Genomic DNA, 20,226 nt, shown 5'->3' with positions numbered 1-20,226 from the left:
CGATGTGCTACCGAGATCGCTCGTCACGTCGCGTCGCTGGTCGGTGCTCCATGACGCAATGCCACGATCGGACTCGGACCGCGTCAACACACGGTGCACCGGGTCCTATCGTCTGTCCTATCGTGTCCGCGATTTCTGGTCCAACGCGGAAGTTGAGGCTGTCACATCTCGTGGCGCGACACCGGCGCCGACCGTCTTTTTGCCGCCGGAGTGGCTCCGATTACACTTGGCTCTCGAACCGACACGGAACTTGTGGCGCGGCACCAGAGCCAACCACCCACGTGAAGCTGGCCCCCCACCCCTCGCAAAAATCTGTGAAAATAGTCTCAATCGTTTGTGCTGCGTCAGTGCGGGTTTGTGCCAAAAAGATTATTGTTTGTGCTGCTTTCATTTTTAAGATATTAAACAATATTCAAAAGGTCAATATAAGTTCACGCAGGCCCCCGTCCACGTCCAGATTGAACAAAAATGGTCACAATCGTTAGTGCTGCGTTAGAGCCAGTTTGTGTTGAAAGAATTATCATTCATGCAGCTTTTCTTGGCACTCAAAGACGCTTTACATTGTATTATTCATTCACTCCATACTCAATGGTGGTAAACTACGTATGTCGCCACAGCTGCCCTGGGGCAGACTGACGGAGGCGAGGCTGCCATTTTGCGGCATCGGCCCCTCCGACCACCACCAACCTCTCACTCTCACACTGCATTCACACAGGCAGTTCGGGGTTCAGTGTCATGCCCAAGGACACCTCAGCAGGTGGGCAGGCAGAGATGGGAATCAAACCTGCAACCTTCCGATTGGGGGACGACCACTCTACCAACCAAGCCATGCCGCCCCACAAGACACGGAGGACAGCAAAGTTGCTTGAAACTTATTTTTTGAGGTAGATGGCAACCCCTCCTTTTTTGGGGGGGGGGGGGGGTCACATCGGAAAACAATATAACCTGAGATGTGGATGTCATGGTCTGAAACTGATTTATTTAGCCAAGTTTCAGAAAGCACAAGAATATCTGTGCTGGTGGACTGAATCCATATTTTGATTTGGTCTAGTTTGGACAACAGGCTTCTAACATTAATATGCATTATACCAAGCCCAGACCGACCTCTGAAATCTTCAGGGGTTGGGTTCAATGTTGCCTGATAGCAAAAGCAGGAGTACAATTCCTTTTGAGCCAAGATTTAGCCACAATCACTCTCTCTTTAGAGTGTATGGACATAATGAGGGATTTGTTTTTGCACATAAAGCATGTCAACATTAATTTCAGCCACTGATAACATGATATAGCTGGCTGACAACTTGACAGCACCAACTTTGAGGGTGTATTACAGAACGTGCAGGTCCCTGCACGAGGAAAACCCCAATGGGGGCGTGGCACGAGGCTTCTCCAATCATATCCGCTCTTAATTACGTAATCAGACCAGAGCGAGAATGTCACAATCAGTGCGAACATAGAAGTCACTGTAGATGGTGATTTTCAGTTTGCTGTGTTGAGAGTTGATAGATGGAGGGTGTGGAGAGGAGAGACTAGATATATGCGGTTGAGTTTCACCACAGCATTCGTCCACAGAAACGCTGCTGTCTCTCTCGGCTCCAGTGGCTGTTGGCTGTTAGCTGTTAGCTGTTAGCGGTTGACAGCTGACGAACTTTGTTGAGCCGGACTGAGTTGACGCCTCGATCACCACAGCTCGTTTAGCGCTACACAGCAGTTCCGATGTTTTCGTAGAGTCACCTGTCCGCTGTCAGCACCGCGGCTCCTCCTTGGCACACCTCAGCCTCACCGCGGCGATCCGTGACAGGCAGATGAAAACACACCGCTGTCGCTGCACAGCAGACAGCCCCCGTTACTGTAGTTGGTGTCGATCCACACAAGCCCGACGCGAAACTCTTGAGTCAGGACGATCCAACAGACCGGTGCGAGCTCACAGGACGAGAAGTTCGTGTGAGCAAAGATCACAGCTGCGTTGACAGTCGTTGACAGTGACATGTGGGGAGTGAAGGCGGGTCCCTGTGGTGTGATCTAACAAGCTACTGTTGCTCAGATTATAGGATCTTAATGCTGGTGTTCACACAGCATTGCAATAAACTGCGATAAGGTGGCCACTGAGAAGGATTCTGGTTTAATTGCTATGAGCCCTGATAGGAAGAATGGAATCCCCAATGAGTAAAATATTATGACTCAATTCTCCTTATTCTGCTTCAAGAATTGTCCAGATTAGATGAAAACTGCCTATCCTTGCCTATTGATGTGAAAGTTTGTTTTAATGTGGTACAGTCCCTTATTACAGTTATTGCATGAGCATTTCTGAGCATCACCAGCATACAATATATGCACCTTGTAACCTTACCCAAACTCTGACAGTGTAGAGCTACTATTGTTAATATGAACCACTGGTACTAACATGTATTGTTCTTACAATTCAATGCCAGGCACAGTCACTTACCTCTGCATGTCTTGTTGCACAGTTGTTGGTCTGCCAGCTGTAGTCACAGATCCGATCCCTGCAGTCCTACCTCCTGTCACATCCGCTGCAGCAAGTGCTGTCCCGGCTCCTGTCCTTGCTTCTGTCTCATTTGCTATGCAGGTCAAAAAGCGTGCGGACTGCTGTTTGTGTTCAGCTGATTTGGAACAAAGCAAAAACATCCAATGTAATAAGATTGACTGGACAATTGAAAACAAGGTCCTGTGGCGGCCACTAGGACCCAGGCCTCTCACCCAGCAGGACTGTGGGAAGGGGGCGTGGTTTAAGGTTCCCGGGTTTGGGAGTTCTGTGCCTGTTCGTGGTTGGTTTTTGGCGGTTGTGGAATAAAGACAAGATTCACCTTCAGCTCCGGAGTATTCATCATCCTGCCACATTTCCTAAGCAACAGTTTGTCATATATGCATTTTATGAAAATAAAACAAATAGCATGCTAATTTGTTTTAGGTCCCATGACCCATATGATCCTCACCTGGGCTGAACCGCCATTGCCTGCCATTTGTCTAGAAGAGAGAGGAGAATATGAGCAATTGACAATTGGCCATGTTGCCATCTTTCAAGCATAGATATTAAGATATTAAGTATGTTCATAGATCATAGAAGTTATATGAATCTGACTCTCTTCCTTCTGCGTGTCTTGTCTGAAATCTAAACCTGCATGAGCCTGTCTGACCCGGCCATGTGCACTTGTTAGCTGTAGAGAAATCAGTCCGTGATGTGGTGGATTATGTACAAGTTATGAACTGTGTATTCGTGTAGTCTTGTCTATCATAAACCGTAATAAGAGATTACAGGGTGTCTGTGTTGCATGGTGGGGGTTTGCCAAACAGGAATAAATAAATGAATGATTTTGACAGGATGTTAAATTTATCAGATTTGCATCAGAGTTCATTTATTAATGTGGATAGAAAGACAACATACCTCGAAAGTTTTTGAAATATCGTCTCTGCTGCTGTTGATTCAATAAATGATGAAAGATGATTTAGATTCCGAGCAGCGGGACGTCTTCTTCTCAGCCTCGCTACAGACAAAAGCTCCTCTCGTCTGATTGGCTGTGGAACAAAATCCCCTCTCCAGATTGGCTATGGGACAAAACTACCTCTCCTCTGATTGGCTGTGAAGTCAGTCAATCTCAGATGAGCTCTGCAGGTGCACAAATCTGTTTTTCACCAAATTTACTGCAGCGATTGTCCCGGAGAACTGCTGGTCAGTGGAGATCTTTTGTTTCCATTCTCTGGAAATCCTGGTGAGGGTTGGTGCCAAGATCCAGGAGATCAGCAGTTTGCCAAATACTCAGACCGACAACCATGGAGGCTCAGAGTCGCCTTAATCACCTTTCTTCATCAGTTTGCCCAACATCAGCTCATCTTCATCGTGTCTACATGAGAAACACTGAGCTGCTCACATCAGACTGGAGGAGCAGAAACACGTGTTAGTTAAATCGGTGTACCTAATAAAGTGGTTCGGGAGTGTATATATTAGTGTGCCATGAAGAAACTAAACATATAAAAAAAGATCTGATCATTTTAATCCATGTTTAAAAGTGGTGGCTGATTGGTGCAAAGTTGTTAAGCTCACGCTTCGAAGCCCAGCGCCATCTGGAGAGCGTGCGATCTGTGAGGATGTTCACACTATTTGGAGTTGATTGGTTTGATGGTTCATATTGTGACAACGTGCCGTGACTTAAAGTTTGTTGCTTTTTGTCTGATCCCTGCAGTCTCCTCTGCTAACGACCCAGAAAATCACTATCTCAGATGTCACCAACTCTGTAAGAGGAACTATAACCTACACGGATGTCCCCTTAGTTCATACTGAAACCAAGACCATCACATACGAGTCAGCACAGGTGAGGGGGAATTCAGGGAACTGCATAAAACATAAAACTATCACAGTATTGCTAAAAGAGGACCTATTGTGCCCATTTCCAGTGTTTTCAAAAGTCTGGAACTCTGCGAGACGTACAATCTGACTCATGAAGAAGTTCCTTCGTAATATCTGCACCGGTCCTTTAGAGAGACCTTCATTAAAATAAACCGATTCAGCCATGTTATTTTTAACCCCACCGCTCACTTCTTCAGCTTTTGGAAAACTTTTTCTTTCAATATATTTGAACCCGTCTGCATGCAGTTTCCAGTCCCCACATCAACTGAGACGTACATGAAATTTAATTCAAATGTCGTATCATCGTATGTAAAGCAGAACATATGGAAAAGCACAATAGGTCCCCTTGAAACACAGAAATGTTGATGCTTGTATGTGACAGAGATTTGTTTGATTTGATTTGTATGTGTGTTTGCCTTTTTCTCTGTGGCGAGCAAAACCAGCGTGACGATTTGTTTGGTCCTTGGCTGAGCCACCCTGCATATAGATAATTGCACAAGTACAGATGCACATACATGCATGTATGCAGCCCTACTGTTCAGTTGTATTGCAGGTGTTACTCTGAGATCCATATCGAAGTGTGAATATATTGATTTCATCAATAATTAAACTCCTTATTTCAACACAATAAATAAGCAACGTTCCAAGTAGCTTTTTCACTAATTATAAAGTCAGGCCTCTCAGTCCCAGATCGTCCTTTAGACACACTGAAATGTGTATAACCTGCAACATTCCAATTGCGAGACGACCGCTCTACCGACCGAGCCCAAAGTTTGAATGTCAAGCCTTATACAAAAGAAGTCCTCAAACTATCACATATTATTTCATCCATCCCTCCCTCCATCTTGTCCATCTCTTCCGTTTCCGGGTGGTGGGGGTGTCAGTCTGAGCACCGTCACCCAGATCACATTGCACCATTAAGAACCTTCTCTGCGGGTGGTGAGCCCACGGGAAGGTGGCGCCCGGCGTGGGACATGAACCCTCTACCTTGAGATGGAGAGTCTCATGCTCTACCTACTGAGCTGGCCGGGGGCGCTCAAAGTGAAATCCATTTCCTTTATTGTTTCTCCGTTCTTTGTTTCTAACACCACCAATTGAATCATGATTGCTGCACACAGAAACATGATAAACGTTAAACACTGTAGTTTGCATAACAGACCACTAGTTGGTGCTCTGTTTTTCTGTAATACAGCCAACCACATTTGCATAATTGCATCATTTTCTCTGTCCTTATTCAAGGTAGTAGATGTCCACTCAGTGTCTGTGTAGAAAAAATGTCATTCACACATTCAGATGATGGTGTGGTAAATGGCAGGAAATGTTCCCTTTGTTGGAGAAGAGCTGTTAAATGTGACAGAGTGAGCAGCACAAACAACTGAATACTCCACATTTACTGTTTCATCTCACATATGGTCAGAAAAACACGTTTCCCAAAAGTTGATCTTCACCTTGTTTGGAAAAAGTGCAGCTCAAACAGACCAGAAGTTTATAATTTTCACTTGAAAACACCGTCGTGTCCGACAAAAATGTAAAAAATAGTGCTTGTGTTGCTGACTGTGTTTGGTGTGTTACAAAAGTAATGCAATTAGTTACTTATTACAATTTGGTAAAACAGAGTAATACAGCGCATTACTCGGTAATATACTTATTACAATCTAAGTAACACACCTGACCACGAGTTTTAACCTGATTATGTGGTTTTTTTTGGAAGAATTTAAGAAAATACCGACAGAAATAAAAGAATAAGTAAGAGAAAATTACTACAGACACAGGTTCTATATTAGTGATATGGACATACTCCCATTATCATCAGAGAAAATGACAAGCTCATAACAGTGAAGTGTAATCATTGTGCGACTCTCTACTTCAATAAATTACAGACTTCGGTAAAGTTGGACAGATTCGGACTTCCGGCATCAAAAAGTCTTTAACAAAACGTCATCAACACACAAACAACGCTTCTCTCCCACCGGTGTGCGGTAGGCAATGTGCAACAAGCGCAACTTAATCAAAAGTAGCAGCAGAAATAATATTGTTCTTTACGAGCAGTCGGCGGTGATTGTCGGGGCCGCAAATGACAAAATGCTGCAAAAATATCAACGTCACTGGTATCCACCGCACGTCACACAAATCACTGCTGATCAGACTACAACATTTATTTTGATATAAAAAAAAGGCTTTTTCCTCATTTTAATTATTTTTTTGTTAGTAATTCAATTGAATACATTCCTTACAATATACTGAAGACCAATGAAACTGGGGAACCCATCAAAGGGTCCTGGTGGACCCTGGTGGACCCTGGTGGACCCTGGTGGACCCTGGTGGATCTGATCCTGATGATCAGACTACAACACTTGATTTGACAAAAGGGACTGAGACCTTGTAAGAACCTGTTTGTATTTCCTCCCATGTGCCGGTACTTCAGGTGTCAGTCTGAACAGTTTATTGGTATATTGTTGAGGTCTGGTGGATCGTTTAAAACTGCTGCACTGTGGAACTCGTCTTTATTTTATTAGTGTTGTTTGTTTGCTAAGTAAAGTTATGTACAATAGTTAGTGTGTGTGCTTGTGCATAAAGTTCAAGGGTTAAGTTATTAAACCTTCTTTGATGGCACTTATCTTGATGTATGTGATACTATATTCTATATAATAACAGTAAAAATGGCAGGTTGGTTCTCAAAGCACTTTTGAGTCTTGATAAAGCATAAGTTAAGTCCATTCAGTTTCCACCGCACAAAAAGTGCAGGGAAGGAACGGAGCATTTTGGTCGCGTTTCCACCGCAGAGGGGGGGGTTAAAATGTAGGCGGGGCTTAGAGCTCCACAGATATGTGACGTTACAACAGTGATCTCAGCCGGGGCGACAGATCTGGACCTTCTGAATCCTCTGTTGTTGTTTACATCCTCCGCTTTGCACTAGTTGTTTAGTTATTTTATTTTAAATTTTTTGTAGCCACAGAGCTGCAGCTCCAACTTCCGTGTTGGTTCCGAGCGAGCGAATGCCGGCCGGTCGGCTCCGTCCACCTTTGGAGCGGTATTTTCCGGTAAAATCCCAAATTGTTGCGGTGGAAACCCGAACCGTAACGGACTACACCAGTACGTTCCCGCACTCTTTGTGCGGTGGAAACACTCGTTTTGGGTGTTTTAAGTTGGCCAACCCCTGTGCTATACATTCTATTATAGTCGCTCTAGCTCTGTTGTGTTTCATATGAATTGGACTAGACTAGAGTATTTACAGCATCTCTATGAGAACTTACTGTTCTTACTCTGATCCTTTGTCTGCTTTTGTGATTTTAGCTGAACAGTAATCAGAAGTCAGAAGTCACTGTTGACTTCAAAGCAAATGTGGAATCTATGTAATAGTTCTTTTTCAGCAACACAGAAGTGCAGAATGTTTTTGTTTACATTGCTGACATGTTTCAGCCTCTGCCCGGCATACTAATAACGCCGTTGTTAGTGCGTCTGCTGCTGCAGTGGAAATGCAACACTTTTCTTTAACAGACCAGCCGTTGAATTTAAGCTCCAAATTTGATAAATTGATTAAATGTTTTTTTTTGCTCAGCCCTAGTTTGAACAAGTGGAGCTCTTCCTTAATGTGGCGTTAGAATATAAAACAAATAAAGCACAGGGAAAAGCTCTGCGTTCACTGTATCTGGGCCGCATGCAGATGATGCCGATAGGGATGCGTCGAACCATGTTTTTTTCACTTCCGATCTAATCCCAATACCTGAATTTGGATATCTGCCAATAGCGATACTATACCGATACCAGAGCTCTGTTTGCTTTAATATTATTATTATCATTATTGTTGATTTTATGTAATAAACTCCTCTCGACGGGCAAGTATGAAATGTATGCATGTATTCTCTCAAAAGACAACTTGAGGTTAGTATCAGGACAGAAAAGGAAGCAGTACAAACTATTTTTGTTCCATTTGGACAATGTGGGGGTCTGCGTGACGTCATCATCTCATAATAAACTAGTTATTATATCTTTAAAACCTCAGAATCACTTTATTAATCTCTGGGGAAATTCTTTAGCAAGGCAGCACAAACAGCAGTTTTTCCAGCTCTAACAACACAAATGATTGGGACTATTTCCACGGAGTTTTGTGTGGTGTAGGGGGCAGCGTCACGGAGGTCGAATTGCCAGATAAAGTGTGGAGGAGCTGCTGTTCATTGTTTTGATGCCGCTGTCAGTGCTGTTCCTCTCAGCGAGCTGGAGTTTTAAAACAGTGACACCTGGCTGTTGTACAATGCCTTTGCAAACATTACTGTGTTGCTTTGTGGTGTTTTGAGTGTGAAATGCAAACAAACAGCAACATGTTGTCATGAAAAGTTGGATAGCACAGTGCTACTTCCCTAGCCTGCTCGCTGGCTGCAAACTGTGGAATGGTATTCCTGACTCATTCCTCCTGGTCTCATTGAGACCCGCCTCCCTTCAGGAAATCCAGTCCACAGTTTGCAGCCAGCGAGCAGAGCAGCAGCAGGGAGACACTTGCTTTTTTTTTTTTTCTTCTTCCCCCTTGTCCTGTTCGGCAGCTTAGGCAAACAACATTTTGTGATTGAGAACCTTCCGGTGTCAGAACAGTTTTTGCTGTTATTATTTGCAGTTATCACACTGATCCAAATACTTTCCAACTGTTATTAGATCAAACCAGCCTGAGCAGCTCTATCTAGACAGGAACATGAGTTTCACATGAATTAACAAAGAAGCAACAACAAAAGAAAAACATGATTTTGAAAGTTGAACGAATGACGGAAGAAAACAAGCAACTTCAGCAACACATCTCATGAGGAGTGGAAATGTGTGTGTGTGTGTGTGTGTGTGTGTGTGTGTGTGTGTGTGTGTGTGTGTGTGTGTGTGTGTGTGTGTGTGTGTGTGTGTGTGTGTGTGTGTGTGTGTGTGTGTGTGTGTCCAACTGTTGTGGCGGGACCCGTAGCAACACCCCGAAGCCCTTGGGCCCGGACACCGTCACCCCGGCAGGCGGCAGCCCCCCAGACCCGGGGAGGCCCCAGCCAACCACCCCATAGAGCAGGGGTGGGCATTCCTGGTCCTCGAGGGCCGTAGTCCTGCATGTTTTCCACGTCTCCCTGCTCAAACACACCTGAGTTGTCATGATGAGGCTCTGCAGAAAGCTTGATAACGAGCCAATCATTGCTGTCAGCTGTCTTGATGTGAGGACACATTGAAACTGTGCAGGACTGCGGCCCTCGAGGACCAGGAATGCCCACCCCTGCCATAGAGCCACGCCCCCGCCCAGAAAGCACCAGATGGAGAATGCATAGAGGAATCCCCCCCGGGCAAGAAGGGCCCACAAGAGAAGGATAAAGGGCGCAGGGCCCGACCCAAGCCGAGAGCCCCCCCCAATCCCGGCAGCGAAGTCCGCCACACGCCCCGGAAGCCGGCCCACCCACCACCCCCCCTATTTATTTATTTATTTATTTATTTATTTATTCACTTTTGAACTTGTCATTGAGCCTGTGAGTGCCCATCTATGTCTGTGTCCCGACTGTTTTTTACTGTTTTTAATGTATCTGTATGTTCTACCAGATGCCCTCTCCTGCTGCACAAAATCTACCTCCGGGTAACAATAAAGTCACCTTTGAACCCTTGAGGCTTTAATCAAATCGAATCAAATCCTAACAGTTATAGCCTTCAGTCACTGAAAGTTGTACATTTTTAAGAGTCTCTCTTTTAAGTGACTGTGTTGATGAATGGGACACTGTCAATACTGTCGTCACTCCACTCTGGAGCAGGTTTTCTGCATGTCTGGTCTTTCTATGGCTCCATCGATGCTGCCAGCAACATGCTTCACCGAGCAATAAAACTATTTAAGATTTTATTTGTGAATGTTGTATAAATCTGAATATGAATCTGTTTGTACTGTGACGACTTGATTGTGTTTTATTTGATCAGTACTTTCTTGTTTAACTCTCAAAAGGTGTCTCTCCCGCAGCCGGTGGACAGCGTGGCCGAGCGGGACTCGGGAGTGTTGCTGAGCGCCCAAACCATCACCTCCGAGACGATCAGCACCACCACCACCACCCAGATCACCAAGGTGAGCACAGCTGGGCAGTGCACGAACTCACCGGCTCGCTGTGATGGGTCCATTCACTCGCTGTAGGAGAGGGATTAACTCGTCATGACATTCAGACATTCTCCCTTCTGTGTCGCAACGACACCTTGATTTAGAGTAACATGTATGTTTTGTTGTCCTGCTCAGAAACCAGGGGCATGGGATGAGCACGTTCTCCAAAATGTAAATCTCATGTTCTCTCTTTTTTCTTTTTAAAAAAAAAAAGAAATATATAAACGAAGATCTGATGAAGCATCTGATCTGGATGTCTGCACACTCATGTTTGACTTTGATGCTAATATTGCCCAAAAGTTAATCTGACAATATTCACAGATTATTGGTTTAACAGTAGAGTAAAGAGGCAGGTCCAGGTCCTGGATGTGTTTTCGAGCCTGCATTTTGTTTTGTGTGTGTTGCAGACAGTGAAAGGAGGGATCTCTGAGACTCGCATTGAAAAGAGAATTGTCATCACTGGAGACACTGAAATTGATCACGACAAGGTGAAGAGCGAAGGAATAACCAATGTGTGGAGTCACAGCTATTCTATTTCTCAAAACAGTTTCTCATTTTATCTCAGGAAGATCTTAATCCGTGCTATTTCGACATGCGCGAGGATAGAGCAGAACACAAACACACAACGAAACACCACGGTGTGTGAACATGAGGAGAAACAGAACATGAGTACATGAGAGCAGGCAGTAGGAAGAATGTGCACATTTCCGATACGTTAGGCTGGAGTTATTTGTAGGAATTGACTCCACAGAGCAAAAATAATTATGTGTATGCAATCCGTTGTCGTTGAGCCCATCAATAGTGTCTGAGTTGTTGTCTTTCTTTCTCCCCAGGCTTTGGCTCAGGCCATTAAAGAGGCTAAAGAGCAACACCCGGACATGTCTGTTACCAAAGTGGTTGTGCACCAGGAAACAGAAATCAGCCCGGAGTGAGCCCAGCTGATCCTCCTGAAGGGGGTGAGTGTCTATCCAATGTCCTTTCTTTTTTTTTTTTAAGCTCTCATTTACTCTGACACAATGGTAAATCAGTTACTCTGCGACAAATTAAATAAAGAAACCTCTTTACCCAGAATGTTGTAAAAATAAGTAATGGAACCAGAACCTCATTTAATCTGCCGAATTAAAAGTAAACGTCATCCTAAATAAAAAGCACAGAATGTAATATTTTCATTGACATTATAACATTACCTGCCTTGTGAGTCCCTGTGTAGAAGCAGATGGTGACCACAGTAAATGGACCAGGTACTGCTTTCCTCATTCTATCCATCCAGCGTTTGCGGCCAGGCCCCAGAACTCCACGGAGTAGTCTTCCACACACTTGTTCCATTGCTTTAAGTCAGGAGATGGTCAGAAGCACCTCCCATATGGTCAGGGTGGTCAAACAAATGGAGCAAAATCTCAGCAAAAGATACTTCATGAATGAGATTATTAGCGTGTAGAGCCCATGTTCGTGCTCTACCTCTAAGCAACCCCAGCATGTTAGTGGAATCGGAAGGGAAGATGGATGGTCGTTGGCTGAACATCATTGTACATTGTAAGAGGAAGGCTCATTATCAATGGTGTAAGTCCGCCCTCATGTTAACGAGCTGCGCGGCTCATACAGGAGCGAGGCTACACGCTAAACAGGATTCAGATATGACTGATAATCATCAGTGAGCTGGAACACATCAGTGCCGACGCTTCAGCAGTGGCAGCACTGCCAAACTTCAGCCCGGATGGTTGGCACAGCCAAACCAAAAGCTCTCTCTCTGGCCGAAGAAAATTACGTAAATTTCTCTGGCAGGACCCCGGAGTGTCGAACTTTCTTCCTGTTCTTATGGAGTATGGATCAGTCTTAAAAGCCGATGTAATGTCTCTTAACTATTTTCGGCTTCCCACAACAACACAGGTGTAAGTCTTAATGCAGACGTCATAAAATGCAAGAAATCTGGAGGACAGTAGTGGCTCTTTCCTCTGATGTACATACGTATATGGCTTCTATTCCGCTATGTGCAATAGCTGCATCTATTTACTCCTGATGTATGAGCATGTCTAGGTTTCGATTTGTTTTAACACATGTGGTTTCCTTGATCTCTCATGGATGTAACGTGTCTGTTTACAGCTCTTACAATAGAGATGTAAAATCAACTTGACATGTTCCCATGGCTATTTATCCTAGTATTTTGGCAGAACTTTAACCAGGAAGAAAACTCGTTAAAATCGCAATTTCTTTTAAAAGGATGACCTGGTCAGGAGGCCAAAACAGCCGAACAAATTCCATTCCTATTAATGGACGTCGTTAAGCAGGAACTGCCACAAATGGAAGGTCTTGGAGTGATAAGTAGAGCAGAAGAGCCAACAGAGTGGTGAGTCGGCATCGTCATCGTGTCGAAGGAGACAGGTGCTATTGCGTACATGCGTGGATCTCACTAAGCTTAAAGAGCTTATGACACCATATTCCATGTTGATTTAATTATTTTCGCCGTCACAAATACCGTGAAAGGCATAATTGCCTCCATCGGATGCCTCCTGGAATGTTGACACATTTACCCTTTTTCAAATTTTGCACCGTTGAAAAGGAAACACCTCTCAGGGAGGTCGGGGCCTGGAGAGGAATGCAGAAGTGACGTCGCGGGAGACATATTCTCCTCGATCGTTCACTATAACGTGTCGACCCGAGGTTCTCCACATCGGGTGAACGATCTACTAGCATATGTCTACGCTGTCGGCTCGTTGGAGCAGGCATTCACGACACGGCATAGATTGGCGACAGAGTTAATTTATAATTAGTCCCTCATTAGTCCTCAGACGGGACATTTCTTCACCAAACGGACTGTCGGCAGCAGCCACACAGCGTGGCGCTCGGGGGGAGGTGGTGGAGGCCGGGGGTCTTGCTCAGGGAGCCACAGTGCAGGTTGTTTGGACTGTGGGAGTAAAGCAGAGTACCGGAGAAAACCCGCACACACCCGGAGAGAGCATGAAAACTCCACACAGAAAGGTTCCTGCCAGGATTCGTACCGGGGACTTTTTTTTTTTTTTTTTTTAAACTGGGACCTTCTGGCTGTGACGCGAGAGGCTCAATGTGGAGTCACTGTGGAGTCAGGCCGGGGTGAGCGGAACATGTATTATCACATCAGAGCTACAGTCTTTATCCTGTCGTCTCCCACTGGAACTGATATGGACACCATCACGTCGTCTTGACTATCATTGTTGACGTCTCATCTTCAGATTGTCTGAATCTGTGCCGTAGTTGCTGGGTTGATCGTCAACATAGCTTCCAAATCTGTTGGGTCTGACCTCCACCGCTCCCGCGAACATACTCTTCTTTAACAAAAGTCTTCAACTAACCGCTGGACAGTGTGAAATGTCAGAAAATGTTTCTGTTTCTTCACTTTTTCATTCGTCCGTTGCTGTTTGTTGAGCCTGGCTGCTGGAGCCTGGTACTCCTGTGACGTCACAGCAAGATGGAGGAGGTGGAGAAAGCTCGATGGGTGGAGAACAAGAATCACGACTTAATTTCCCTTGTTTTTCGTAGTTGTTTACTAGCGGATAAACGCAGTATAACTAAATTTATGATGAAAGCACTTATATTTTGTATTGCTTTTTGTCAAAAATGCTTTGGTGTCATAAGCTCTTTAATGAGTCTGTGTGTCAGGAGAAGTTCATCCTGCCTTCAGTTGAGGAAATGCTGGGAAAGCTGGCAGGCGCACAGATCTTCAACGAGCTCGATGCCAACATGGGATTTAGGCAAATACCACTAACAGAAGGATTCAGCAAAGTACACATCACTCATTAAACTTTTTGGGTGCTACCAACTTCAACAGACTTCCTGTTGGTATAGTGTCAGCCCCGGAGCGCTTCCAAAGCAGGATGGCAGAGGTCACAGAGGGAAGTTGTCTGCTGCACTCATGGCACGCTTGTGGTCACAAGGGAAACATGACAATCGACTACATACAGTGCTGGAGAGAATCCAAAAGGCGGGGATCACATTGAATGTGGACAAGTGTGACCTATCAAAGCAAGAAGTGAACTTTCTGGGCCACATAATCTCCAGGAGACACGCCCCCTCTAGTAGAGGGTACGTGTCTGCAGCACCGGACTTCTAATCTCCCAGTCTGCTGTGATGAAGCGAGCGGTTATTGTCACATAGCTCTCCGTTCCCCTGGACCTCCACCCGTCTGTCGCGAGCGCAACAGAGGATGCTCGGGATAGTTCATCCACAACTTTTTTTCATCTCCTGCTCATAAAGATCTGGCACAATCTTTTCGCTGAAGTGGGTGCGCGACGGGATGTTGTACCATGGCTCAAGCACTTTCACCATGTGTGTAAAGCCCTCGTTTTGCACAACTGAATATGAGCTCATGTATGCACCTAGAAACACACCGATACCCTTTGTGATGGCATTTGTCTGGTCGAAATGTGCAGCAAGGGGCTGCTTAAATACTGCGGTGATAAGTGGTTGTTGAGCAGGCTTCGTTTTCACTCCTCTCAGTGAAACACCGGGGTGATGTCGCTTCAGATGCGTGGTCATGCTTGATGTGTTTCCACTGTCATATGGCTTTCTTGTGCCACAGTGCCTACACACTGTCACGGTTTTATCCACTGACCTCTTGCCTTCATCATTAAATTTGACAGGGAAGCCAAAATGTTCCCATACAGGGGATTAAAATGAAGCGGGGCATTCAAGCGCCTTGTGAGACCCCCACCGTGCATGGGCGCGACGAGTGTCTTGTTTATCTGGTCGCTAAGCAACCGCCACGCCCCCAGAAAGAGTTACATGGGTCTCGCCTCAAGGTCATCACCCTGAACCTCCAAGGTCTGCCTCCCTCTTGTGGACATTCGAGGTCATTACACCCATTCACCCTCATCACACTGACTGCCCCCAGAAAAAGCAGTCAACCGGGTCGAGTGGACACTTGGGCCATTGCAGTCTCTCGGTGTACCGCCGCCCGGTGGTCGCTCGAGTCATTGCATCGCCCGGCCGGTCTAGCGGCCCTCACAGTCATCACCCTGAACCTCCAACGTCTGCCTCCCTGTGGTGGACATTCAAGGTCATTACACTCATTCATTAATGCATTTTTGTTAATAAACGCCTGTTAGCAGAATTCCGACGATTCCTGGTAATTATTGTGTATTAATTGTTGACATTCACTGGTTTGTAACAGTCTGTGCTCAAATCTCACACCTTCTCTTTTATTTAAGATTGTTATATTTTACACAGAAATATTAACCAACTTAAATAAACCTTTTTCCAAACGTGACTGCTATTTTGGCATTAGCTATTTCCAGATTATCTGGTGGTGCCCCTTTTATTATTAATGAATAAATAACAAATTTATTCAAATTAATAATTTTTCATTTACTTTAGGAGTTGTTCACGAGTAAACGACAGCTTACTTCCATTATTAATTGAAATTTTTCATAAAATTACTTCCAGTGATTTATTACTTTCAGTAATCTATTACTTACAGTTTTTTTAATGCTAATAACAAACCATAAATCCCAACAATGACAATTAGGGCATTGTGCAATTATTGTGTTATTTTAAGATTAGCTGTTTCTTTTAGGTGTTGGTGTGCATGTGGTGAAAGTTTTAAGGTGTGGGTATTATAACGTAAGAAGCTTTTAACACCCATGGAGTTTTATGGTTTTATCCAATTCAGCAGAATCTATTTAAGGTGCCAATCAAGTTCATTATGGGTTCTTCTGCTGGAGAAGCCACACTCCTATTTATCCTCCATTGCACCTTATTTTCATTTCAACCTGAACCTTTTTTGTATTTTTGCACTTTGAAAATAATGCAATAATGAAGTGGACCGTCTAAGAATACTTGCCTCTGTTGTCTCCTTTTGATGCTCACTGATCCAACTGCTTTTCAATCAGTCTGGTCACATCTGGTGTCTGAAGTGGTCACATTGTTTATTGTTTACTTTCATAATTTGGAGTTCAATTGACAGAAATTGGTTCACCTGGGACCAGATCATCCAGCAAAAGAGGTAGAATAATATTCTACGGTCTGATGAATCAATCAATCAAGTGGTCTAACAAATTGAGTCTAGGGAGGGGAATGTGGTGTAATCTCACGACAGTACATTGTACTTCGAGCGCTGACTTGATGACGTCACAGGATGCATAGTTGCAATGCGTTGCTATAGCTGCGGTCCCACCACACTTTTTGTGCCGGTGTAGGTACCAGATCTGTCCAGGCTCCCTGGTCGGTCCGGGGCGGGGTTCGCGCCTGCGCCTGTCAATGGCGTCACACACAATATGATCTACGGCAACTCCATATAAACAAACTACATTATGGGATAAATAGATAGATAGATAGATAGATAGATAGATAGATAGATAGATAGATAGATAAACCTTTTCACAAGAATTCTACCTTTGTCGCTATGTCCAATATTATATTATTGTGTATGTATTTGGTAATATAATGAAAACAGTCACTTATCTCTACATTCCTTCTCATTCATGTGGCCACAATATTTATCTTCAGTCTTGGAAAACACTCAGTTTATTGTTTCACCAGCTTGAGATATGAGAAACAGACTAAATGTCACTGTCTCCCATCACAGGTCTTTACAGAATTAAGTGGGTAAAGAAAGGACACTTCATAAAATCAGACGAAGCTCCAGCAGACACCTTCAGCCTCTAAACTCTCCTGAAGTTAAACCAGACAGATCACTGCTGCTTCGGGACATTCAGAGACCTAAAACCACTCGTAGCGTCCTGTTCACCTCTCACAGCCATGTTAGCTTTTCACGGAGCTACGAAGCTAACTGTGAAAGCTAATGTTAGCTTCATACTGTGACGGAGAAAACCTGCAGCCAGTAATAATGTGAAACGTCATCAGCAGGCGCGGGTTCAAGCCCTGCCCTGGACAGCTCTGGTAGCTCAGGCGCATGTGCAAGCCCCGCCCCGGACAGATTTGGTACCTACACCGGGACGGGACAGGGCGGGGCGGTACGGGTTTTCGTGTGGTCCCACTGAAAAAGTTGTGGATTGTACAGAAAAAAAACATGACCACCGGCTACAATTTTTCATCACCCCTCCGTTGAGGTACCTAGTACTGAGGAACGGGTCTTTGAGGAGGAGCAACAACGCAGCTGTCTGCTGATTGGTCAGTGATGATCCCGCAATATTTAAATATTTAAATAAATGTGTAAACCCTCCCATTGTTGTTAACATATGCCACTTTGCGCTCACGGGTGGTTTCATTAACTCGGTTTATTGAAACTTTGGCGCGTGACACAACATTGCGGTCTTCCGACAAAGTGCAGACACTCCTCTCAGTAACAGGAGGCCGGGAGGAGATTCAGCGGGAGCTGGACGCTGCTGTTCACATTGCGACAGTACAGCCTGTGTCACAGATAGCGAGGCTCAAGACTTTACTCCAACGGCCGCTTCCGCGTTCTTCGTCCGACACGTCCCTGCGTTGTTCACAACCCCGCCTACATCTTAACTGTACTTTCTGTGGTGGGACCACGCGACAGAGTTTGGTCTGGGTTCACGTTGCCGTACCGTACACTCCTGCCCTGCCCCACTCCGGCACGTACGGAGGGACCGTGGCTCATGTTCGGAAGGCTAATATAATACCACGTTAAACTTACAGCCGGACTTGTGGTCATTGAATAACACAGCATTTGTGTTCTGAAGATTTATCTTTCTCCTTTCTCTTTGTTTGTGCAGGCCTCTCAGCTCACCCATTTCACCCTCTTTGTGTGTCCATCGCACCGTGTTACCTCAGCGCACGCAGCCATCTTACCAGAAGCCCCTGCCCTACCACATGCACCACCTTCACCTCAGGACACCACGTGCAGCATCATGAACTTTGACCTCCTCAAGGACACTGAGTCACTGAGGAAACTCCCAAGAACCGTCTCAGTATTCCCCACAACCCCCTCTTGTTCCATTGGCTGCTAAAAGAGCCACTGCTGGATTAAAAAAAACTGAAAAAAGAAAAAAGAAAGAAAACATAACGTAAACATTGTGGATTTATTCCTCTCCCATTTGTGTGGAGATTTTAAGAAAAAATACCAAGGTCTCTTAGTCTGGAGATTACTAGTACTTTATTTTTCTACAGCTTTTCTTACCATCCGAATTGGTTATCCGTAACTTGGACGTGTTTTTAACAGTGAGGACAAAGGGATTGTGGGTGGTATGTCTTGGGGTTGTCCATGTTGGGACTCAAAGATCCCTCTAAAATCAAAGCATGTGTTTGGTGTCTTTTCTTGTACAGTATATATTTTATTTCGCTCTCAATGTGAAAAAAAGTATTTTTTCAATTTATGTACAAAAAAATATTGATTTTATCACATTTTTCCTTTCACCTTATTGAAAATGTATTTGTTGAACCATCACTCTGCTTGTTTTCCCTGTAGTCGTGTCACTGAAACAGAGCTTTGTCGGGACTGCTGAGTTTGACGTGAACTCAATTGACCTTTTTCCTTCTTTCTTTCTTTCTTTCCTTCTTTCTTTCTTTCTTTCTTTGTGTTCTGTTCTGTATTTTCTGTTTGTGATTATTTTACTGAGCAAGGATTTTGTTGACTCAGCAGTTTGCATGCAGTCTGAAAACACACACGTCTTCATCATGAACATGTGGCGGTTTACATGCATGACAAACTGTTAAAGTAACAATATTTTTTTTCCTAAATTGAGTAAAAAAAAAAATTGCATCAGCATTTTTTGGTAGAATGAAATCAGAAATATCGGTTAGAGATATTTAAATATCAGCACCTGGAGCCTTTTTGTACCAAATCTTTAGGATTTTAGTTTTGAATCCAATCAACTTTTAGTGTTTCCGTTTTAGAATGTATTTTATAAAGTGTTCATGCTGATTGTATTTGATTATCAATAGAGTTCCTGGATGATAGTTGAGTTGGAATTACTTTGACAACCTGTTATGTTTCCTAAAAATGTGAATATAATCGTTCTTAGAGTGCAAATGTTTCACATTTCTACTTTTCTACTGATGGCAGTTTGAAGTCATCGAAGGAAAAACATTCCAGTGAATCTGAAATTTTACAATCTGCTGGATTCATGATCAAGCTGTGGAACAGTGAAAGTACGGGCACAGGATGACAGCTGCCTCATTAAACGTTTTGATCTCACCATCTCAGTCTTCACCGTCATTCTATTTTCAACATAGAGCCAAATGTTATATACAGTGAACTATGAAGGAAAGCGTGTTAAAATGAGATTGTTTTATCATGTCAACATCAAACAATAACAGCTCAACTTGAAAAGTAAGTTAAGAGGGCTTAAAGAGAGACCCTGAGGTCTCCCAGCTGTTATCACATTGACCACACCAGGAGATGATGTCTCATTCATCCTTCAGGGCTTCTCAAGCTGTACATTAGCACAGTCACAACCTGAAACTACATATAACTGTAATGATTTCAAAGTTTCTACTTCAATCAGACTCTGTCTCCACCATTAATACTTCATCTTCGTATAGTTATCGTACTTTCCGAACGACAAGCTGCTACTTTTTTTTTTTTTTTTTACATGCTTTGAACTACTCGGCTTTATAAGGGTTAACAAGCTTCATGCTGCTGATACATGGGTGATGCGTTCAGGTGCATCACGTAACTCCAAAGCTCGCAGCAACATATTGGAAAAAACAAAAGGAATTATGAACTCGTTCCTTTTTGGAACTATGAATTTAGAACTATGAACTGAATCAGTTAATATTAAAATCTGTGAACTGAACTTTGAACTGGTTCATGTAGAAACTGAACTTTCCCAACACTGCCTGTCAATCACTCTTGTGTGGGGAGGGGGGGGGGGGGGGGGGG

At 44.1% G+C, this 20,226-nt stretch overlaps 1 protein-coding gene across 11 annotated transcripts in view; it reads left to right on the top strand.

The window, feature by feature from the left end:
- The window catches only part of epb41a (erythrocyte membrane protein band 4.1a), a 69,976-nt gene extending 50,434 nt beyond the window's left edge, over positions 1–19,542 (top strand). For 3 of the 11 annotated variants that reach the window (XM_080485631.1, XM_080485634.1, XM_080485628.1), the window contains 5 exons: positions 4,197–4,325; positions 10,302–10,418; positions 10,856–10,936; positions 11,282–11,404; positions 18,119–19,542. In XM_080485631.1, the coding sequence (XP_080341757.1) occupies positions 4,197–4,325; positions 10,302–10,418; positions 10,856–10,936; positions 11,282–11,380 (426 nt within the window). In that variant the 3' untranslated portion in view covers positions 11,381–11,404; positions 18,119–19,542. The remainder of the gene's footprint in view (positions 1–4,196; positions 4,326–10,301; positions 10,419–10,855; positions 10,937–11,281; positions 11,405–18,118) is intronic. The other 8 variants (XM_080485635.1, XM_080485632.1, XM_080485633.1 and 5 more) reach the window with 5 other exon arrangements.
- Positions 19,543–20,226: the final 684 nt, after the last annotated feature.

Source organism: Lipophrys pholis (genome assembly GCF_963383615.2).
Source record: "Lipophrys pholis genome assembly, chromosome: 17".
Classification (NCBI taxonomy): Eukaryota; Metazoa; Chordata; class Actinopteri; order Blenniiformes; family Blenniidae; genus Lipophrys; species Lipophrys pholis.
Note: the sequence above shows the minus strand (reverse complement) of the source record. Positions and strands in the feature narration are given on the sequence as shown.